We start from the raw sequence: 23805 nt of genomic DNA on the forward strand, positions 1-23805 counted from the left end.
GTACATACAAGGCAAATAAAAAGCCAGAAAACTGAAACCTTGTCAAATTAACTTCCTCAGGAATTGAGATTAATGAAAAAGGCCAAAAGCGCTATACTGTTTGCAGTTAGTGAAAGAAGAGTGTGTTCATTACAAGGGAAGGTTGCAAAGAAGGAAAAGTGCTTGAAAAACCTTGGAGAGAACTTGACTGTAATGATGTATGAGTTCGGTGGAGGAAACAAGAAAGCTAGATGAGGGAAGTATTAGAAAAAGAAAGCAGAGACAAAAAAAGAAATTGGCTCCAGTGTTGAAGCAAAGAGTGTCTGGCAAGCCCTGGATATAAAGAATACTAAAAGAGAACAATCTCAACAATTTTAGATTAAGTTTTAGTTTTTACAATTTATGTAACGAATCTTCATATTGATGAACATGTAAAATCTAAGATCAAGTTACAAATTTACCCCAGAAAGCACCCCTCTTTCATATTCACCCCGAAAATCGAGTACTGTGTGTTTTTCTCAATCCCACTGACTGTAATTTCAAATAATCTAAATCTCACGAAGCATGCGAATGCTTCAAGACATCAAGAATACATCTGATGAAATCCTGTGGTTGTAAAAAGAAGAAGAAGAAGAAGGTGACTTGAGTTTAAATATTTTAGACACTGTAGCTTCAAAGGGCCGTTGGAACAAGCAGCATATAGAATAAACTGTACTGAGTCTGTCACTCTCCGTGGAACAACTTTCATTTTCTCAATCTAAAGCCACAGAATGAGACGTTTGAAGGGGAAAATGAGATCGTGGCGCTTAAGTAAAAAAAATGCAAAGATAATAAAAGCAACATGAAAGCAAAGCAAATCTCTTATCAGGATTAGATATGGTACGTTCTCTGTTACTATCACTGACCATCTGATGCATTCCCCACTTTGCTCTTTTACCTCCTTTGATGTGGGGAAAAATAAGATGAAAAACTTCTGTCAGATTTGATGTGTGATTTGAGGATTTCTGCAGCATGTGTGGTTAAGAGGAAGAAACAGAAGAGGAGGTGAAGTAAAAGCTGTGGAGGGATGGGGACAGTTGTGACCTTGAGCAAAGCCTAAATAAATGGGGAGGTGCTAGTTTGCTCCCAGGGTGACACCTGGAGGTGAGATCATGGTACTTGACTTATTCGTAGCAGACAAATTGTCACTCTTGTGCTCTGTCTCTGCTCCCATGTTCTGTCCTCGGCTAAATCTCTAACATAATTTTGCAAAATAAAATCTCGTCACTAATTAACGCCAGGTCATATTACCTGTACTGCAGAGGCTCACAGCCCTATTGCTCATCCTTTGCAGGTGACGAATGTACTGAAGGCTATGCTCCTAACTAATACAGGCCTGAAATGCTCCAAAAATACATCTGGGCCAGCTGTGGCTCAGGGGATAGAGAGGGTCATGTAGTAGCTACTGGATCGATCCCGAGCTCCTCTAGTCTGCATGTCAAAGTGACCTCAGGTAAGATATTCAACTCCAAACGATGCCCACCATGCATGCATCACAGTATGCAACAACAGCTGCGGCAGGGTTTCTATCTCTACAAGTAGCTAGAAATGAACCACTACTGCTACTTGAATGCAACATGTAGTTAGATATCTAGGAAGGAGCATGTCAGGTTACGGCTTAAGTTACAGCACGGGGTTCTTAAAGGTTAGTGGTTACACCTGCAGTGTAGTAGAGCTCATACTTTAGCCTCTGGGAACTGTGGAATATCTCGGCTTCCAGTATAACCAGGATATCTTACTATCTGGGTTTAGGCTTTACCAGTCATTGTTTATGAATGTTAATTATTTTTAAAACCTAAATTGTCATAACAGCCAGTGAACCTCAGTGAAAACAACCGTTCTTTTGCTCTCCAAATGGACTGTTTATGCGAACAAAGCCTGCTCAGATAGGCAACAAATCAACTTTAGATGAAACCGGTACATCTCTCTTGCAGACACCTTAATATTCAGGTGCAAGACTCTGTTTCTAGACACTAACAATTAATTAACACTGATAGCATAAGCATAACAATTCCAACACATTTTTCTAATTAAAAGCCTCCCTGAGAGTGGGTATCATGTTTGAATCACTCCAAGCCAACTGCTAGACTAAAATATATAAATTATTTATACTAGTATAAAGTGGAAAAAAGAGCGCATCATCACACACACACACACACACACACACACACACACACACACACACACACACACACACACACACACACACACACACACACACACGCATCCATAATAAGGCTATAAAATGCTTTACTACTCAGTTTCAGCACTGTTATATTTGAGCGCTTTCTTACTACAAGCCTCATTTACCCACATGTCAGGCGAAAACCTGGAGTTCAGTATCACCCCCAAGCAAACTTCAACATGCAGTTTGGAAGAGCCAGGTATGGAGCCACTAAACAGTAGACTTAGTAGATGATTAGCAGATGACCCACTCTACCTAACTGAGCCACAGCTAATCTAAAAGTGAAAGATATTTGAAGAAATATGACCAAAACAAGCAGCTGCAGATAATTAGCAGATAAAACCAGATGTAAAATATCAGAATAGTAAAGGAAAGATTAAAAACAGTTGAACTCGTCACTAAAATATAAAATGAAATATATAAAAATAACAGAAATTTGTAGGAAATGCAAACCTAACAAACTGTTTACATTAACTAAACTATCACGTAGTACAGATAACAAAGGGTCCATGTTTTAATTGTAAATTAATCCTCTGGCATTTCTGATCTGCTCTCATTAAGATGGTGATGTGCTGCCACACGTAACTAAGATATTACAAACCTTCAGCATTATCTCCTGGGGAAATATAATCTGTGGGATTTTAAATACCCGACACTGGATCGCTCTGTGATGTCAACCTTGAAGAAAGCCTGGTCGTATCGCAGGTGGATGTTTTGTTTTCTGTTTGTCATTTTAAATGCCATATATGAAATCTTACACCTGTCTAGCTGTAAAAAAGAATACATATATTGTGGTTTATATCACCTACTTAGTTGTATAGACTCTATGGATATTAGGAGCTATTAAATCATTTTAATGATGCCTTTACAACCTTCTTAAATCGCTGTCTTTTCTCAAATATTTGCTTTTGTCCTGAGACACTTTTTAATCTCATGAGGCTTTTAAAATGTATTGAACTACAACCATCTGAAGAGGATTAAAATTCCACTTTAGCTGAATTTTAGTACCAGAAAGGTCATGAGGAAAAGAAATTGAAGCATTTGGTGAAAAAAATGATCTCAAAAGGAAACCATTAAGCTCCAAATCTGTATCCAAAGTTCAAAACATACTTTAATTGTGCGGGGGTTAGCATAGTCGACTCACACCTAACCTTGTCAGTTTGATCTGTGATTATTAAACTGGCTACAGGTGTGGCTGTCTGTGTCTATGTAAACTGGTGACCAATCTAGGTGCACTTCCAGTCTGACACAGGCTGCTTTAGCTCACCTCCCTTTAAAGCCACAGTCTCTTTAATGGAAAACAGTGGATGGAGACCACAACACGATTACAATTATGTGAAATAATGTGTGAAATGAACTTTCACTCTGGCTGCTTCAAAGAAGGCGACCAGGTCTGCAGCCAGGCGCCGCCTTCAAAAACAACAATAAGATGGACTCAGATGGGGATTGAATGGGGTCAAGTTGTTTCAATTACATGCAATTTGTTTGTGATAATACAGGTATTAACTGTGATAAGTTGCATCTACATGCACAGAAATTCCCATTAAACAGGAATTGACATTAAGTATTTACATTCAGAGTCCAGCTTATCTCAGACATTCCTCCACAAATAGAAACATTGTTGCTGCATTGTTGCTTTTGCTGCATTTAACCTAAAATGACAAAGTCACACAGCAACCTTTTATATAGAAATGGAAGCATAACACAACCAAGTTGTCAACCAGTTGAGTCATCTATTTTAAAGAGTGTGCCGCAGACAAGTTGAGCTCATTAGCACAGACTGACTCTGATTTATTGCAAACTGTCTGTTTATAGATGAGATTGCAGTTATTTGCCTGTCTGTCTGAGAGTGATTGCAGTCTGTAAAAGCTGGATTGCAATTGTTTGGAGACAGGCTGCCTCCCACAAGGCAAACTTTGCAATCACCTTTCAATCAAAACTTTGTTCTGACAGCAAAATAATAAATAAAAATCAGTGCAATCACCTAGTTACCAATATTATTTCCTAGTGAGGAGGTTGCCGTCCTATTCTTACTTGACTTCCTTCTGATTGGCTGCCCCTCAAAAGTCAGGTAAATGAGGCTTCTGTGGTCACATCCAGAGCTCTGTGTGTGGAATAACCACATTAGGATATCAGCTTCCCCCCAAAGTATTTCAGTCTGAAGCCTGAACTTTCGGCTCACAGATGATGTCTAATTATTTAAAACTTGAGCAATATTTAATATAAACTCCCACCATTGTAACAGTATATACATTACAGAATGTAAGAAAGAGCACAATAGCCCCCCTTTAAGGAAACAAATGCACATTTTAATTGTAACTGGACAGGTTTTTACCAAAATATCAAAGCGGGAAACATTAATACCATTTTACCTTGAAGCTAAAGATGACGACTACACAGATGCACATGCAGCATCCAGCATAGCCCAAAATTGGCTAAATTAGTGCAACAAATCAACCTCATAGACGGATAAGCACTGCTGACAGGAGCAATAAGCAATGCAGCAAAACAGCACTGTGTTAGCTAGATAACAAAGCTAATTGGTATTGAACTAATGGAATAATGAAAATCTTGGATATAGACCACTTGAAAGTCAGATTTTTCCCCTTTTTCAAACGCAGCTTCTGCTTCTGGCCTAAATTCACAACTCAAATTAAAAGTTACGCCTCATCTATAGCCATCAGGAAATCTGCCATCAGTATGCATGCAGTCTGAGCTAATCAGGACTAATCAAGCCAATCACAGCATTCTCATTAGCTCGCCGGTGATTCAGCAATGATGACTCAGCAGAAGAGATAGAGATAATCCATCTGAAGCAATGAGACAGAAGTGACTGCAAACACCTGGAACAATTACACCGGAGATGCAGACGGCTGCCTGGATGTTTATATTGACATTTTATGAGTTGCGATGTGACATCCTGCATTCTCAAGAGGAAGCACCAAAATAACTGCAGTTCTATCCAAGTGGGATTTGCAGTCAATTAAAACCACTATCATGTCGCCATTTCGTTTAAGCTCCCTTCTTCTCCTGTTTCCACAGAGACATTACCATTGGAGACCAGGATATTAATCACTGAATTAATTATTACGGGCTGCCTCGAGGGAGCAGAAGGGGGTATTAACCCTTATTAAGAGAGGAAGAGCGAGAAAGAGGAAGACATTCAGTGCCATTTCAACTTCTGCCTTTCGTGGAGGAGCTGTGCCATGAATCAAACTGTCGACACTAACAGTAGGTGGATTACATCCAAGAGTCACAGCTAAAAATACCACATGTAAGGTAAAAGCCAAGACCACCACGCTGGATGGACACATACAAGTCATGGGCTTTGGGTGTAGTCGTTAATCTGTTAGCCATTCAAGCATAAAATAAAAGGCACCTAACTCGAGGGGTGAACCAAAGTTGTGACTACACATAACAGACAATTTGACAAGGCACTATCTTTAAGCACTTTGTCTACAGCCTGTGGCAAAAAAACACATATTTCGTTCCCATTTGTTTAGCTGAATCTATACAAAATGTCAAAAGTAAAAGTTTGAATGGCATAAAGCTATGAGCAGAAAATATGGCATATCTCAGCACTGTGTGCTGTGTGTCCTTTAAAAAAAATTGAGGAAACTGGACAAGTGGAGGAAGGAAAAATTAGATGAACAGTATGTGAAGGTCTTTAAGAAGTAGCTCAAACAGCCACCTCCTCCAGTTCCTCTGGTGGGATACCACTGAATTCCCAACAGCTGACCTCGTAGGTGCCCAAAAGGTATCTTGGTCTGGTGCCCAAACCCCCTGAACAGGCAGCTCTACTCTGAATCCCTCCCAGCCTCTTTTTCTCCTTCTCCTTTTATGTCATCTTTACCTCTTAAGGAAAGTAAAAAAAAAAACCAACCCCAAAAACAAGCAGAACTTTGTAAAGGGTTAAACATGGGGATGCTTCCCTTGCAAGTTATCTAGCTTATCTAATTGGCTTGAAAGGTTATGGTAAGACGACTTGGAGAAATGATGGCTCCTAAATCGGCACATTACTTTGTGATAACCATTAGTCTGAGTGCTTTTAGCAAGTCTTGCTACTAATTGAGTGGACATTGTAACTTTAATATAAGGATTTATTAGTAAGTATCCATCAGTTTTTGTCAATTAATTAAGCAAAATTACATGTTTTAAGTTTCCTGTTCTTTCTCAGTGGGTTTTATTAGTTGATGGCTATTTGTGCTGGTAAAATATCCAACTTTAAATGAGAAATAAACATGCTGAGAGCCTAATGCAGTTTTGGTCTCTGCTTTGCATTAGATGTGAATGTGGTAGTTTTTGTAGGGTGTTTTTTTTATTAGTCAAGAATATATGTAAATATATGAGTTATTAGAACTAAATAAAGAAATAATATGAGTTATTAATGTTTCTTCACAAGAAGTCTGTGTCCTAAGTGAAATTCTAGCCTGTGATGTGCCCAATCTGTCTCGGGTGACTTTTAAGCTAGCAAACGTGACATTTGGCAGTGCCCTCATTGTTTTGACACACTAAACAAAGCAAATGACTAGACTACATGCTTGGCTGCCACACTACACAAGACAGCACACCTAACTACCCACTCCAAACACGCTAAATGTCAGGATTCTCTCACATCTCAAAACTTGCTATCGCTCACTCGCTCTTTTGACGTGTCACTCCCAAAGCTTTCCCCTCTTCCTAAACAACCAAATGCCACGTGCTGGGATATCTTTTTTTGATTGGTCGACATGTTACATTTTTCCACCAACAAGAATGTCATGTTTTTTTTCTTGTTTTTTGGGAGGTTGTTTTCCTCGCAAGCACCACTGTCATCCCAGGTTGGCTAAGTAATCGCTAACCTTGATCCTGCTGCTGGGGTTCCTTCAGATCTTTGTAACAGATGAGTCCACCATTGGCAGCATCAGCTTTGTTTTTACTGTTTGGTTCTGCACTAAACGGGGTGATAGTATTCAGGAAAGAGCATCTTGTATATTTTTGAAAATCCAAACTCTGGTTTTACATGGCCTATCAACACAATTGAAAAACTAGTATATAGTTTTTCTTGTTGCTATGTCATCCTAAATTGGTCATGTGATTTGGACACACCGGTGCATCCGTTGCCCCCAAATGGTTAAAATCAGTCTATATAGATGTCTACAACACAAGGCACAAAATTATATTACACGAACAAGTAGGCGATATACATCCATCTTTTATATACAGTCTGTTGTCTAGCTTATTTATTTGCTCAACAAATAGGCGAATATAGTGATTTGGGACATTACTTGAGCTAATTAAGCCTTATGAATGTGAACAATGTCACAGCTGGGTTCACCAGGTTCAAATGACCCATTTATGGCAATTGCATTCATTTGTATGTGTGAAAATCATTTTCCAGTGGGGGGCCCAGTATCTGTCTCCCGTGTTGCTTGTATTGCTTTGGACAGAGCTGTGGGGTTTTCTCTAATGAAAACCGACACAATGTGACCCCCAGTCAATCAACGCGGATGTGACCAAAATTAACCTTTGCAAAACTTGCGCTGAACCGGCTACCCCAAACAGTTTGAAGCAACAAACACTGCAGATTAGGTCTACAGTTTATGGGGTTCTTATGTAATCTGGTCTGCAGTGAATGAACGTTTAGACTCTGCATGCAGACTGGATTTCCACCGCTCGGCCAGCTCCTGACTGCACGGCCCTCACTCGAAATTCATCCCACTTTCACCTTTGGCCTTGTCACTTCCTGTATGCCATATAATATCTTCTGTGTGACGGGATTTGCATGTCAGGAAAGGCTCCCGGGGTTTGGGATTCTGCGCTGATGGACTGGGAGAAACCCCCGTGGGACTGGCAGTGATGGGTGGAAATGCAACGAGAACACAGAGGGTTGAAATGCAGACTTTTCATTCTGATGTCAACATTGTTATGCAGCTCTAAAGTCCTTATCTGCAGTATGCAGGCGGAGATGTGGCAGACTGGAGTGGCTATGGCGGTGAGTGCGGGGTGGTCTGCACACATGTGAACAAAGCAATCGTACTCTTTAAATGAAGGTGCTTAATCAGAGTCACAGGCCCACTATAGCCTCCTCTATAGGTTGCTTACGTGACTGGGCCGGGCTATAATGTACCTCAGGATCCTCCATCTTGTTCTCCTCTGCTGTGGGGGAGGCTGAAAGATACAGGCTGGTTTGGTCCTCCTTCCATCTCCTAAAATCTTACTAACTCTATTACACTATAAGATCCATAAGGGCTTAAAAGAGATAAAAGAAGTGTTAACTGAAGAACTTAAAATAACTATAGGAGCAGTAGCTTAAAATAACCAATCTGCTGGAACTTTAAGCATGACAAAGCCTTTCAAACTGCAAAGAAAGGCTTTACAGAAAATGAGAAACCACTAAGAATTATGGGCCTTGGCAGCATATAAGCTTAAGAATGCCAGGGTGTGCTGACAGAGAGGAAGCCTGATCTTTGATTGGGGAAAAAACAAAGATCTCCAGTTCTCTACCCTTCCAAAGTACACCATGCATACTGGACACCAATTGGCTGGTAGAAAGCCTCAGGGAGGCTGGGTTTCGGGGGTCTCGTAATTTGGACAAAGGGAAGAGAAGACACAGACACGTAATGAAACACGCAGGCTTTCGGACAGCTGCTTCAAAAACAGAAACGCGGTCGCTAATGTAACCGGAGCTCAAATGCACAAACACAAGTGCAAAGTCACAACTGTCGGCGCTTGACAGACACCAAGACAGCCTAATTCCCGTACAAGCAGACAACACAGCGTATGCGAGTCAGGCAGTGAAGAACAATAAGGCTGGGGAAGAGAGAGAGACGGAGGAAATCAATACTCGCTGAGACTTTCTCTGTCCCACACAAACACACCACAAACAAAGACACACAAACAAGCAAGAGTGATTTCACTGTGCACACACAGCATGAGGAGCACATACTGCATACAGTGCAATTAACACAGTTCATCCTTAACCCCTCTATATTATTCTTACCAACTATATCGCCATGCAAACTACCTCCGATATACAGGATATTCTGTGCAGTTACTTACATAATGCAAATACGCTACAGTTATTTAATAGGGTACAACTTATTGTGAGCGGCAGATGAAAACCTCAAAATTATAACTTTTGTAGAAACCACAGAAAAAGTTTTCCTTTAAAGAAAATAGTTCATTATTTTGGGAAGCTTGCTTTTCTTTTTTTTGCCAGCTCGAGAGACGCGTGTCAACCTGACATCTTGTGAGGTAAGTAAGCAGCTTATCTTCTTTTTCTCCAAACAAAAAGACTGGAAACAAATGGAACAATTAACATTGTCTGAGGCATAATGGCCAAATAAATGGATGCCAACAAAATGTACTTAAGTCAGTCTAATTGTTTTCTAAATCTTGCTAATTAAAATATATACCTTTTTTAGCCAAGCTCTGTGAATGGAATGAAATCCATCCACATGTGTTGGCCTGGACAGATTATAATTTAAGAGGCCCCTCAGGCACTCATCCCATAGAGGACCAAAATACCCAGACTGAAAGAAAAAAAAAGATGTTGACTTTTTTCATCATTTTGTGCCTCTTTTCTTTGTGTGTTTAATTTGAGTCATATTGCAAATTCTTGTCATTTTTGCTCCTTGTGGCCATTATTTTGCTCTAAATTTTGGTCTCTTTTGTATTTCTTTGTTGCCATTTTTCATTTCCATCTCCACTTCTTTTCATTTCATTTTGTGTGTTCTTCCGGGAAATGGATAGTGTTTCTGGGATGAGATCAGAAGCCCCTGGGCTCGTGCCCAGCAGGCACATTAATCTGTCTATAACTATTGGATAAAATTTTGTGCAGACTTTCATATATCCAAAGTCATAAGAGAGCCAAGGACGTGATCTCCAGTCTTCCACTAGTTTCAGGAACTTTTATTGGTGTTTCTGAGAAAGTGAATACTGCTCCTGGAGTCTGCTCTCCACTGTTATAGTTTTCCTAAGAAAAGACTTATGTTATCTAAACTTTGTTCATATTAATAAACTCACCTCAACACGATTTTGATTTTGTGTTTTTCTTCGTATACAGTGGGGGCAATAATTATATGATATATTATTGTCGTAGTTCCATTTTAACAGAGACACACAGACTATAAAACAAAACCCCAACACCCTCATGGGAAGAAAGGTAGTGGAGCAGCCCAATCACAGGAATTAATATTAATCTTGTTAATGATCTGAAGGCAGTGAGGACCACAGTCGCTAATAAGTTATAAGCAGCAGAAGGCACACAAACAAGCCCGTCTTAAGTTAGAATCTACGTGATTCTGAGACGGGCTGGTGAAAGTACTGTGATCAGATGAAACCAAACTCAGGCTCTTTAGTATCAACTTGAGTTGCCGTGATCGGAGGAAGAGAAATGCTGAGTATGACCCAAAGAACACCATCCCCACAGTCAAGCACAGAGGAGGAGACATTTAGCTTTGGGGCTGTTTTTCTATTAATGGTAAAGGACAACTTTAGTTATTATGATTTGGCACTGTATAAATAAAACTGAACTGAATTGGACGGGGCCATGCACTGTAAAATCTTGGACAATAACCTCCTTTTCTCTGCCATAACACTGAAGATGACCTAAAAACCTAAAAACCTACCACCAAGGCAATAAATGAGTGTCTAAAGAAGAAGTGGCCTAGCTGTTCTCCAGACCTCAATCCTATAGAAAATCTGTGGAGGGAGCTGAAACTTCAAGTTGCCAAGCAGCAGCCAAGAAACCGGAAGGATTTAGAAAGCTTCCGTAAAAGAGGAGTAGGCCATGAATCCCTCCTGAAATGTGTGCAAACCTGGTGACCAACTACACGAAATTTCTTACCGCCAACAAAAGCTTCTCCGTGAAAAGTCTTTTTTCTGGATTTTTGTTTGAAATTGTCTCTCTCCAGTAAAATGAAACTACCTTAAAAAATCAGCAGAGGACCAAATAATTATTTGCCCCATTGTAGCTATAACCTCTGAAGTCCAACAGTTTCTGTGGTAGCGTCTCTGTTAGGCTGTTCGAGGCATCTGCAACAAATCCATCCTTCAGAAAATTAGTCATGCTATTGTGTTTGGTCCTCCCTCTGGGTCTTATAGGAAACTGTGTCTTTTAAAGGCTGCAAAACCAGACGCACCGTTTCCCCACATACTACCATCCTGTGTGAGGCAGACAGCCTACTCTGTCCCTACTCTGTATATTTATCACATTTGTTTGCGTAGTTGCACATGTCAGATGGTTTCAGACATTTTTCTCTTACTTCTGGGCATTTATGTTTTCAATCAAATGTCTTAACAACTTAAATTTAGTCTAGACATCTATCACTCCCTCAGGATGAACTGTAATAAGTTTTCTGAATTACTTTTGCCCAATATTTTGGTTTATGACCAAAAGCCACTGAAACTAATGATATTCCCCATAAGCTGCACACGCTCACAGAGCTGCTGGCCCGACAGACTCTTGTTCTTGTTTAAACCTTATACAAACAAAGACATAAACACAACTGCTATTGTTTATGCCGCTAGGCACAGTCACTGTGTGCCGTTTCGTTAAGTACTTAGTGGACAAACAAACTGCTTTTCATCAAGACAGAGTTACAAACCCCACAAAGGACGATAATTCATGAACTTTATGGATGTTGGTAGGTGTTAATTTGAACTCTTAGACTAGAAGTTAACAGTGGTTTACACTCACCAGCAACTTCATTGGGTATATCTGTTTAACTGCTCGTTATCATAAATATATAATTCCTGCGTTCCTTTCTTGTAAGGAACGCAGGAAAGAATCTCTGAATGCACAGCGCATTAAAACTGGAAGCAGATGGGCTACAGCAGCAGAAGGTCGCAGCTGCCATCTAAGAACAAGAAACTGAGGCTAGAATTTGCATTTAGTTTCAGATGCTACCGAACACAACATTATGTTCATTTGGTCAATTACCGTTCTAGTTAGAGTAAAATAGACAATCAAACCAGGTATATTTTATATTTTGGCATAAACAACATGAAAGCACATATCCCTCCTGCCTAGTTCGGGCTGCTGGTGGTGTAATGGTGTGGCCAATATATTCTTGGCACACTTCGGGGCCGTCAGTACCAACTGAGCATTGTTTAAACACCACAGCCTACCTGAGTATTGTTGTTGACCATGCCTACTGCTTTATGACCACAGTGTACCATTCTTCTGATGGCTGTTTCCAGCCAAATAATGTGCCAGTGTCAGTGAACTCATTGTACTCAAACGGCCTCCACAGTCAACAGATCTCAATTCACTAAGGCACCTTTGGGATTCTCATCATGTGTTGTAGAGCTCAAAAATCTGCAGTAACTTTGTGATGCTACTACGTCAACATGGACCAAAATATTTGGGGAATGTTTCCGGCACCTTGCTGAATCTGTGCTACGAAGACTTAAAGCTGAAGGCAAACTGGGATCCAGGATGTGCCTAATAAAATGGGCAGTGAGTGTGTATCAAGAAAAGGAGGCAAAAATAAATTCTTCCCAAAAGGTTGAACTATTTCCTTAAGATCATTTTTATGTTCCTTAGTAACACAAAACAACATTATTTAATCATTTGTGCTGACAAACTGTCTGGACTTGTTTTTTAAAAGTACTAAATGATGAGGTTTTCATATCCATGACATAAATATTTACATAGTATAGAAGTAAATAAAGATTTTATTTAAAAAAAAAAGAAAAAATCACGCTCATGCCAACTATCATTTCCAAATCATGTTCCATCCTGTTTAATACACACGCCCACACTTTTAAAATGAGCTACATTTGAAAAAGACTGACTGCTGTTCTTCAGCGGCAGCGATGTGTTAAACGTGATTAAAAACACGAGGCCCGAACAACATATTAATGTGTTCTTTCCCCCCCCTTCGTCTGTCACAGACTACTGCTCGTCACGGCAGGGTGTCGAGACTCGTTCGGTTTTCATTTGTGTCAATCAAACATGTTTGAATTAATGATGACGGTCCTAACTGGATTGACAGGCGAGGGATTTAAGTACGCTACGCTCACACAGAGTCATCTGTACAGTACGATCATCCACGCTCACACAGACCCAATCCAATCTGACGTGAAGGCACATTGTGATTATAATTGGCCTAGAGGTCGTGTAATGTGCCTGTATCCTGAGTAAAAAAAAAAAATGTACTGTAGAGTTTGGAGCAAACAAAATACTTGTAAAAATTGACGAGATGCTGTCTTACCTGGGGGAGATGTCACAGCCCTGCTGCATGAAGGCGCCCAGGGAGAACCAGAGGGAGTTGAAGATGCCAAACTCATTGGGGGGCTGGTCGCTTGGCGGACCGTCGGTGCCCTCTTCGGGCTCCTCGGTGTGCCATTCGTACGGGCTGAAGCGGCTGACCAGGAAGAGCACCACGCTCACGCCGATATAGGCAAACACGATGCACATCCAGATCTCGTAGGCCAACGGGTCCAGGAAGGAGAACACCCCTGGTTTCGATTTTTGGGGCTTTTTGATCATGATGGAAATGCCCAGCGACATGAAGGGCTTGGAGAAATCAATCACCTCCTCCCGGACCAACGTGATAGTCAAAGGGGCCACAGCGATTTCCGCTTTCTGTAGGAGGCGAGATAAAGCGGAATTTGATTAGCCTCCCTGAACCCAAATGATGACAGATAAGCAAATGCAAATGATGGATCATCTTTCTGAGCCCGGCCATGCAACAATCAAACACCACTTAGTCACAGATGCATCCCAAAGGGCAATAGCTAGCCAACCCTCAGACAACAAAAAACAGTTTCTTCTTCCTACTCAGATGGTGTCATTCTTATTCATGACATTGTTCACGTAATGAATTTCTCCCTTGGCTGAACAAATCTCTGAGCGATCAAGTTGAAGATGGCAGCCGAACACATCTCGGAGTGATCAAGTTAAGACAGAGAGAGAAGGGAAAGAAATTGAAAAGGAAATTCTGAAATCCTCTCTAATGCTCAAAGGCTTAGCTCAAACTCCAGGGGAATGAGTAGGGAGGATAAAATAATATGTCAGAGAAATATGCTTACAGCACAGCAAGGCAAAAAAAGGGGAAACGGCCACCTCGGAGGTCTGCAGCTGTGGAAAAAGTGCATACCGACTTGCTGAAAATCCACAAACCAGATTACAGTTAGTGACTTAGCAACACTTGTGACCTTGTCTGCCCAGCAGGGAAGCAAAGGGCTTAATATCAGCAAGAATTTAAAGTTTTATTATGACCATCGCGCACTTAAGGAGGTAGGAAAGGAGAAAAGAGGGAGGGCGGAAAGAAAATGAAAGAGATTTAAGTTCTTTCATCCTCAGCAAAATGCACTAAGATGACAGCCTCAGGGCATTTAGTGTGCACTAAAATACAAGGCAGGGTTAAAAGGAGGCAGGGGCTTTTGTGGTAGAACGGATCTTTTCTGTTCAGAGCAGGGGGAGAAATGAATGGCCTCTAACCAATGCCTTAGAGGGAAGAAGTGCTGACACTTGGCATGTCCTCAGAAGTCACATGATAACAGTAGAATAAGCTGCCAGCTTTGCAAACACACATGATAGCTACAAAAAACCCAGTTTGTTTAGAAATCTATTAGAAAATAGTCTCACTTCCAGCTTAATTTATGACTTCACTAAAAACTTTACTAATGAATTCTGTGAACTTGTTGGCTCAAAGGCTACTGAATACATCACCATGTTCATTTGGTGGATTATGCTTCTAGTTAAGAGTAAAACAAAAAATAAAACCAGTTATATTTTAGGGTTTTTGATTAAGTTGCAGCTCTTGTCGGCAGAGATGGGAACGAAAGAAATCATTTCACAGAGTCAACTGATCAGAAGCAGCATCTTGTTGTGTATCTGAGGTAAAATAGTATTTTACCATTTCCATATCAGTACTGGTGTGTGTTTTGAGCTACGAGCGCAGTTGGTGCCAAATGCATTGACCCATTTATTCTCATGGGAAATATCTGAAAAACCCAACTTGATCTGAAAAAAATAAAAGCCACAAATTCATTCAGCGAAATTACGCAATTAGTGTGAATGGTTGCATTAAGAATCGGTGAGTCTAAAGAATTTACTGAATGCAAAAAATATTTGCATGAATTTTATACGTCCAGTGTGTAAAGTCCTTAAGGCATAAACGAGTAACAATGAGGCATCAAGGTCTTAAGGTCAGCCGCTTCAGGGGGACAAGGAACTGCCTTCTGCTCACAGGTATAACAACCAGGAACAAAAAAGTTAAAGACAAAAGATTCATCGGAGTGAAAAGAAGGAACACAATGTTTGCTGACAAGTTGGTTATTTAGGATCCGTCCATCCAGTTTTCTCCCACTTATCCTTTTCAGGGTTGCAGGTGTGCTGGACACAATCCCGGCTGTCACAGGGTGAGAGATGGGGTAGGACAGAAACAACCAATCGCAATCCGTAGCTAGTTTAGAATCACCAGCTAGCCTAACATGCATGTCTTTGGACTGTGGGAGAAAGCCAGAGTATCTGGAGTGAGCCCACACAGGCACAGGGAGAAGCCACATCACTGTGCCACAAGGTATAAGCTTCCTGATTTAAACCTCCTGGTTCGTAGGGGGCTTTCTGTGGGGAGTTTGCACATTAAGCCTTTGCTTGGATGGGTTCTCTTTACCTACTCTGGCTTTCTCACACATGTATCTCTGTACTTGTTAGATGAATTGGTTACTCTAAACTGGCCACAAGTTTGGTTGTGAGTGTGTGTTGTTGTCTGTCTCTCTGTGTTGGCCCAAAGGACTGGCAACCTCTCCATGGTGTATCATCACCTCTCAAGCCACGTGGGAGAAGCTCCAGCCTCCTTTGCAACCCCGAACTGGATAAGCGGTTAAGTAAATGAATGGATGGATAGTTAACAATGGCTGGTGGACAAAAGAGGAAGTCTTGGCCTGGATATCTGTTATCCACTATTCCAGATGTCCTAGCTACAACAGAAGCCCTGAAATGTTGGCCACCAGACCAGCGATAGGTTTCCAGATTGCTTTGTGAATGACAAGTCCTCAGTGTGCTCGATTCTCAGCCAGCTTTGCTCCTCACTTATGACAGCTGGTTCAAAAAAAAATACAAGATGCTTCAAATTCTTCAGTCAAAGCCTCAAAATGCAAACATATGGATGAATGACATCACATTGGCTGAAATTCTTTGTTGCAGTCTCACTGCAACAACTTTGACCTTAAAGTCATACTGCGATGCTAAAAATGCAGCTTTTACTTCTGGTTATGTTTCCACTGACGTAGTACACGAACACAATTTCTGTTGTGGGATTAAAAGGGTCCAAATGGCTCAAAATTGTGTGATGCCAGCTGTACTTGGCCAAAGCAGCACGTCGGCACTTAAATCTTCCTGTTAAGGGATTTACATTAAAGTAATGTCGCTCAGCATGTCTTCCCATCAAAGCAATTCTACTGGGCAGGCTGCGTTTCTGCTCTCAGTTAGTTAAAGAGATGAAAATAGCAGAGAACAGAGCTGCACTTTTTGTTCCTGCACTTTTGACCAACCTGGTTAGTCTTTACACCAAAAGTGCACTGTACTGCTTGATCAGTCCTGACACATCCCGAACTGTGCCTCTGCTTACGCTCGCCGCAGTCGACTTCACAGTGAGTCACTGCAGCACCAAAGAGGCGCAGGCGAGAAAAATGCCACTTTGTGAAAATGCCACTTAACTCATCACAAAAAAAAAAAAAGATTTGGTTTTTGACTGTACATTTTAAACAAAATGCTTTTGCTGCTCGTGAAAGTATCAAAAGGATCTTTTTTTGTTCTGAGAAAAATGAATTTTATAGCTTTTTCTCAGCAGATGAAGGGAAAATAATCATAGTGTCAGACAGAAAGTACAATATCACACATTTATTGAATAGAAAAGCATGAGTGAGACCTCAGCTGTACTTATGTCCTTTTTATCTTCACTTGTTATTGGTTTCTATGTTTCCTCCTAGTGAAATGTGTTTTTCGCCTTAAAAACATTCAAGTAAAAAACCACAAGCAGGCCCTGAAATTGCTCTATCACTCCTCATGCACATCCTTGCATCTTTTTTGATCCCACATCAAGGTGAGCAGCAGAAAGACACCTCGTTCTCAAATCAAATGTCCTCAGAGATTCTTTAACAAGCTCCACACCTGTGTTTCTCCTCCAAAAGCTCTGCTCTAATGCTCCCCTAATTCCCCTCATCCTGCTAGCATTAACAACACCAGAGACTGTTCGCGATTTCATTTCATATGGGCTTAATTATGGCCACAACAAACAGAAACAGTGCTTCAGACGGAGCTCTCTGCAGGTCAAGAAAAACCGCTCCTGTAGGAAAAGCTTCTGCAAAGGCAAAATTCTGCATGAAAAAGACATATAGAGCGTTTTATGATTTAAGGAATCTATTTAACCCTACGATAGACAGGTCTGTTATTTATCTTAGCTGGGCAGAAAATAAGCTTTTACATATAATCTCTCTGTTCCGTGTTTGCTAATCTGCTGTTAATTTACCCTTTGTTGATGCCGTTTGATGTTAACCCTTTATCACACAAGTATCATACAGGCTGCCTGGACTTATTTTATACGTTCGTCTGTAAAATTGTCTTCTCTTGTTTCTAGAACAAACGGTAATGGAACTAGAGTAATTTAAAGAGCCCGTGTAAAATGGCCAGGCAGTTAAAAAGGGACTTAATATAAAAGCACTTTCTGGATTGTGTACTACTATTTTAAAGCTTTATGTTTGGGATTTGGTCATTTCAATATTAAAATTTTTGGAGCCAGAAGATTCAATATTTGGTGGAGAAGGTAAAATGGTCCAATATGGTGCTAATGTTAGCAAGCTGGGTTAGCAAGTTGCTTCCATAGACTGTACAGAAGCAGGTAGCTGCTAATTAGCACTAACATGTAAATATAGCAATGATAATAATGGCCTTTGACTGCTGTGGTCACAGACCTGGTTTCCATCCTCAGAGCGACCATTTCAAAGGCAACAAGATCGCAAATTCATGTGGCACAGCTGTTTTGGTTTCCGTGGTCTCCAACTACAGTTTTCCCTACTGTGACTGTAGCGTAAGGCGATACCTAGCAAACAGCTAACAGTAAGTAGAAGCTGACACACCCATTATTAATTGGGTAAGTTAAAAGAAAAAAATTTCTATTTGCTTAGTTGTAGCTCTAGAGATTTTTTTAAAAAATCAAATTAAAAAAATGCTTTTTAATGTACTAATATTAGCCATTTTAATATAGGAGTCTGCATGTATTGACGGTGTTGAATGCAGCCTCAAGGAGCTCCAGCCCTGGCAGTTACTGCATAATATGAACTTAATACATACTAGTAATACTAATATGAGCTTACAAAATTTAATTAGTTTAATTTATCAATATAATTTTTTTTTATCATTCAGCCTTTAAAATATAGACTTTTTTCATGTCATACTCATCAAAGATTTACAACAGCAGCTTTAGTTTGTTTTATGTATCTTTTCTTTCATCGACTTTTGGTTTGAGGTTTAATGATGTAGATTTTGATCAATAATTTCAGTTTTCAGCTTTCAAGATCAGAGTCTTTTTCTCTCTCTCAGAAACCAAGCTTTTGTACAAATGTATTGTTAGTACAAAAAGATCTGGAGGAGGCACCATATTCTCTGTAAATACCATCTTGACTTCTATTGACAGCATAAAATTGAAGCTTCAGTGAAATGAGTCATAAAAAAACTTAAAAAAAAACAAAGCTAATTTCCGTCAAAAAAGATTGAAAACAAAAGTTCTTACCCCGTACACCAGCTCCCCGACCATGCCGTTCCAGATCTTCGTCTCTGGGTCCCTGGCGCCGTACTTTCCGTCGGGGACGATGGAGATCTTGTACTTGATGCCGATGTGTTTGGCGATCTCTGAAGCCAGATCCACGCAGTAACCCTCGTACTGGTCGTTGCCCTCATACATCTCCCAGTTCTTCTTAAGCATCACGTAGGGTCCCTCCTACACAAGGGACCATAACCAGTGAACCAAACCATCAGACAGACAGACACGCAGACATGAGGGTTTGTGCAGTGACACACAAATAGAGAGCACTGAACTGTAGCTCATCAATACCATGATGGATTAAGGTACTTGTGGAGCAACGGCTTGATGAGGTGCCTGTTTGGTTTGCATATAGGGCATGCAGATGATAAAACGCACAATTCTTACTGATTAAATTTTGGAGGTAGTAACAAATCCTAGAAACACTGAAATGGCAGAGACAGACTGCTGAATGTTAACAATGCATTCTTATAAGTATTGACAGAAGAATCAGATTTTCAGGCCTGACGACAAATGAAACAAACAAACAAGAGGAGCCTACGACTAGATACTTCCACAAACGTGGATAATTTCCTCCACACCATGCATGAATTGAATCCTGGATCCAGAAGGATCTGAATCCGGATTACTCTCATGATCTCTCCTAATTTTCTCAATTTCAGCTTAATACACTTATTATACACAAGATGGACTGTGAAATGTTTTACTTTTTGCTTTCTCTTGCAATGGTAAAGAATCTGTTCTACTAGATCAAGTCCAAATCTTGGGCCAAGCTCCACTGCTGGTAAAGTGTTCATGCAAAGCAATCCAAAATAAGCCTGCTAACAAACAAACAAAGCAGCGAAATCTCATAACCCCGTCACTGTTTGTAATTGTTGCCTGGGGCAAGAAGAACGAGAAGACCTGAATGAGTCGTGTCTTTCAGGCAAAAAAGCGACACCTGTTGGTCAATTTTGGGTACTGCACTTAGAGCTCAGATTATGTGGAAAGAGGGAGAATACACACAGTGTAAGCTTTCATCTTGAATATTTTTGACCTCATGAAGGTTGTAAATTTCTAAAATGCTCAAACAACACAATGTATTTGAATTTTCTGGGGTGGCGCACCAAAGTCTGGAAGCAGCTTACTAAGTATTTGTTTACAGAAAAGAAACCCTTTAAATAAAAAGGACTCTTAGTACATAAACTAAATTTTCTTCAGTCTTAAACACTGAAACCATTAAATTTGTTTTAAATGTATACATGCAGTTATTTATTTAGACTAAAGCACATTTTCAGACCTAACCGAGCGATCAGCATTCTTGAGCTGTAATGAGAAACGGTAAATAGCTGCATTTATGTAGCACTTTAACCTGAATCGATCTCATGGACCCACTCACCAACACACTCAGCTGCCATGGGAGGTGCTTCTCTGACTACTGGGAGCAATTTGGGGTTCAGTGCCTTACTCAAGGACACTTCAGCATGCGGTTAGGAAGCGTCGGGGATCAAACCGCCAACCCTGTGATTAGTCAACGACCTGAGCTACTTCCCGAGGCACAGAAGGTGAAACGAGGCTAAATTAGTGCATTATCCCTGGTGCTCACAGCATTTCTGCTTCAAGTTTTAAAAACAGGAAAAGCTGCGTATTTCCTGTTTAAAGTTTAACATTCAGTTCTTCAACAATGAGCAAGGTTAGTTTAAGACTACAAGCTCATGTTATGACTATTAATCAATCAGATGATGAGATAACAACAACCATGAACCTCTGCAGTCGTAAGAAAGTTTAACTGTCTTTTTTAGTTGTTTGTGATTTGAGCAGAGCATACACAGCATATAAGATTTACGTTGTCACAGTAAAAATCACACATTAATGGGAAGTCCAGGTAAGAAGCCTCACCATCTTTGAAACTGGGAGAAACAAAGAGTATAGTCATCCTTTTTAACAGCTGGAATGACTTAAATTCACAAAAAGGACTGTTTTTATTCAAGATGAGCAGGAAAATATTTACAGAGATCACGGCACAGAAACATTTTCCCATAGACTTCTATATGACTGGAAATCTTTTTGCAACCCCCTGGTGGCCATCAAAAGGAATGCAGGTTTAAGGCCCTTTTTAGACCTGAAAGCCATGTACATTTTTTTTAATCATCCATGTGATAGAATCCTGATCAGCTTTCACAACACAACATCAATGACTTTCATTACAATGTAAAAAAAGAAATATTACATCACAATTAAAGATAATAATCTATAAATGGAACAAAGATTTATATAATTTCTCTATTTTTGTGAGCAGTTTTCATACGTCAGCTACAGGAGAGAAAGATCAGGTCTGAACAACTTTCTACTTTTATAAACTACGGCATCTAAACAGAATCTCCTTAAACTAAAGGACAGCTCACTGACACGTGGGTGACGTCGAACTGGATACTTTTGACTTTTTAGTCACGTGAAATCACCAGAAAATCAGTGCGAAGGAGGTGGGAGGAGAAAGACCATAACTTGTGTTCACACAGACAGCACTGACATGCTATAGCTAAAAAGTCTGAGTCTAAAGAATTACAGAGAATTTGTAAAAACAGCTATAGTCACTGCACTCCTTGCTTTGCCTAGTGCCTTAAGCCTGCATTCTTTTCAGTGGTCAGCAGGGGGCGACTAGTCTGGCTGTAAAAAGAGTTACAGTTGTATAGAAATCTATTGGAGAAAAATTCCTCGGTTCCCTTGGCCTACGACTTCAGTAATCGCTTTCTTGGTGGGTTTATGGTCTTAGTCTCTAGTCTTAAGTCCTGGTGAATACAACGTGATGTTATTTTCATAAATTAAACATTCGGTGTCCCTCAGTTTCACAGTCAGATGCACCTTGAGATGTCTCAGTTCAAAAAGCCGTCACAGTAGCTATGATATTCATAGACTATCTGTTCTTAATATGTGGCACACACCATCATTTAGGCAGGCAAAGCATTTGTATAGATGCATGTCACAGAGACAGAAAACATGACTAAGCAAAAAAAAGGTAGAGGAGGGGTACAGACATGGAACAGAAAGGAGCAGAGAAATTAGATGCAGTCAGACTGAATAACTTAATGCCACCACTTAAATAATCGGGGTGGCTACATCAGTCTACACTGTGACCAGAGGAAGGTTGTATATCATTAGATTTCTTGTTCCTCGGAAAGTGATCTAAATGTCAGCCGTGCATGCTTTCTGAACTCATATTTCCAAACAAATTACTTTTGTCATGGATGGCAGCATATTGCATATTGAGAATGGGAGCAATTTATTCTTTAGATGTGTTTGCTTGACATTGCCGCCGGCCAAAGCAAGGTAAACCAAAGACTCGATGGCAGGGAGAGAATGCAAATGCCCGGCTGAGCCTACGGCACAGCAAAGATGTTACTGTACAACATAATGATGGCACGATGTACTAAAATACAGTGAAGGACGCTTGTAGTGGGTTACAAGGTTCCATAACTCATTAATAATATTAACATGAATCATTTGCCAAGCCTTTTAACAAATTATCAATAACTAATTATTAACATTTTCCCACAACTATAAAGCATCAATCATACTCTGTATTTGCATATCAAATTCCCTTGTCCGTCTTTATGTTTGTGCATTATTTATGTAACATGTCAAAGAAAAAGATTACACATAACACTAGCCTCACATTATGCTGACTGCCTCAGAAAATAATCAGCATCCTACCCTGGGTTTGCTGTGTGTGACAGACCTCATAATAACTGCATTAAATGCAAAATTGATAAGCACAAAATGAAGCAAAACTGTAGTTTTACAGCCTGGAGATCAATTTGTGTATGAAGGACTTAAATAAATACCTTCTGCTACTACCCGAAAGCTACACTAGCTGATGCCAGCTGAAAAAAATGGAGCTCAATAATCACTAATATCGACAAATAACCAGCTCCCCGAAGTTCAAACACAAGCCCTAACAGTCTTCATTTAAAGGTAAAAAAACAAACTGTAGCTTTGGAAAGTATTTTGATATTGACATCATTAGCAAAGAAGCAAGCTAAAGTTAGTCAAACTGTCACTTTCATTGTGGTTCAGATCAGTGAAAGCGCCACTTCCTGCCAGTGTAAATGAGTTTAACTGCTCATTTAATCCCTCAGGTGTCCTAATGTAGGAAAAGAAAGGTAGCTCACTGAGCTAAAAACGTTGCTGTGGATTCTTATTACTTAATTACTTAATGTATGAATGTCCATGGGAGAGGTCTTTGTCAGGAGGAAAAGCTGCAAAGCTAATAAAAACATAGTTAAAAGTCACATTTATGTCCTCTTCATCACAAAGTAATCTAGATATCCTGATATCCTTCAGTATCCAGGGACTCGGTTCGTGCATGTATAGAGAGAATTATTAGACAGGAATTAGGCAGGAATTCAGGTAAAAAGAGAGAACACACTTTGAATGCTCTTGAAAACACCTTTTCCCCACATTCATCTCTGTGCAGCAGTACAGTGGGTGCCAGTACAGCTAGTAAGAAATAGCTCTTGTTGCAGTTTTAATTAGATTTTTTTTATTATGGTAAATTCCTGTTTTTTATTTTATTTTGCAACTTCCAGCTTGTCAGGACATGGAGTCCAAAGGACATCTGAATAATGTCAGATTTATGCATTATATACAGGTTTTACTAGCTCAGGGTACAACTAATCGACAGAGTAACAGTTCATTCAAACAGGCTTTCATGCTTTTTCCTTTACCACGCGACAGGAGACTGAATATTTGCTGTGATAACACTATAGTACTGTACCACAGACAGTTTGTGAAATCCCGAGGATGAGTGCTTTCGCCACCACCATCCTAGTGTTTTGAAAGTTGTCAGCTAACTCCTCTATCTATTTA

The 23805-nt window shown here is 40.1% G+C and overlaps 1 protein-coding gene and 1 long non-coding RNA gene across 4 annotated transcripts in view; one reads left to right on the forward strand and one right to left on the reverse strand.

Annotated features, from left to right (window-relative positions):
• The window catches only part of LOC147321147 (glutamate receptor 4), a 165131-nt gene that overhangs the window by 16919 nt on the left and 124407 nt on the right, over nucleotides 1-23805 (reverse strand). For all 3 annotated transcript variants that reach the window (XR_015131314.1, XM_086309445.1, XM_086309444.1), the window contains exons 10-11: nucleotides 18931-19137; nucleotides 13405-13778 (exon numbers count right to left, since the gene is read on the reverse strand). Coding sequence is in view for 2 of the 3 variants with exons in the window: in XM_086309445.1 (XP_086165571.1) it covers nucleotides 13405-13778; nucleotides 18931-19137 (581 nt within the window). In the remaining variant the exon portion in view is untranslated. The remainder of the gene's footprint in view (nucleotides 1-13404; nucleotides 13779-18930; nucleotides 19138-23805) is intronic.
• Nucleotides 17830-19609, forward strand: LOC147321148 (uncharacterized). The gene is made up of 3 exons (XR_015131315.1): nucleotides 17830-17964; nucleotides 18130-18257; nucleotides 19462-19609. It is a non-coding gene; the product is annotated as an uncharacterized LOC147321148 (long non-coding RNA).

The sequence above is a fragment of the Aulonocara sp. 'chitande type north' Nkhata Bay genome, linkage group LG10 (genome assembly GCF_057382095.1).
Source record: "Aulonocara sp. 'chitande type north' Nkhata Bay isolate Kocher_YH1m ecotype deep benthic linkage group LG10, A_spYH_male_GT1.1, whole genome shotgun sequence".
NCBI lineage: Eukaryota > Metazoa > Chordata > Actinopteri > Cichliformes > Cichlidae > Aulonocara > Aulonocara sp. 'chitande type north' Nkhata Bay.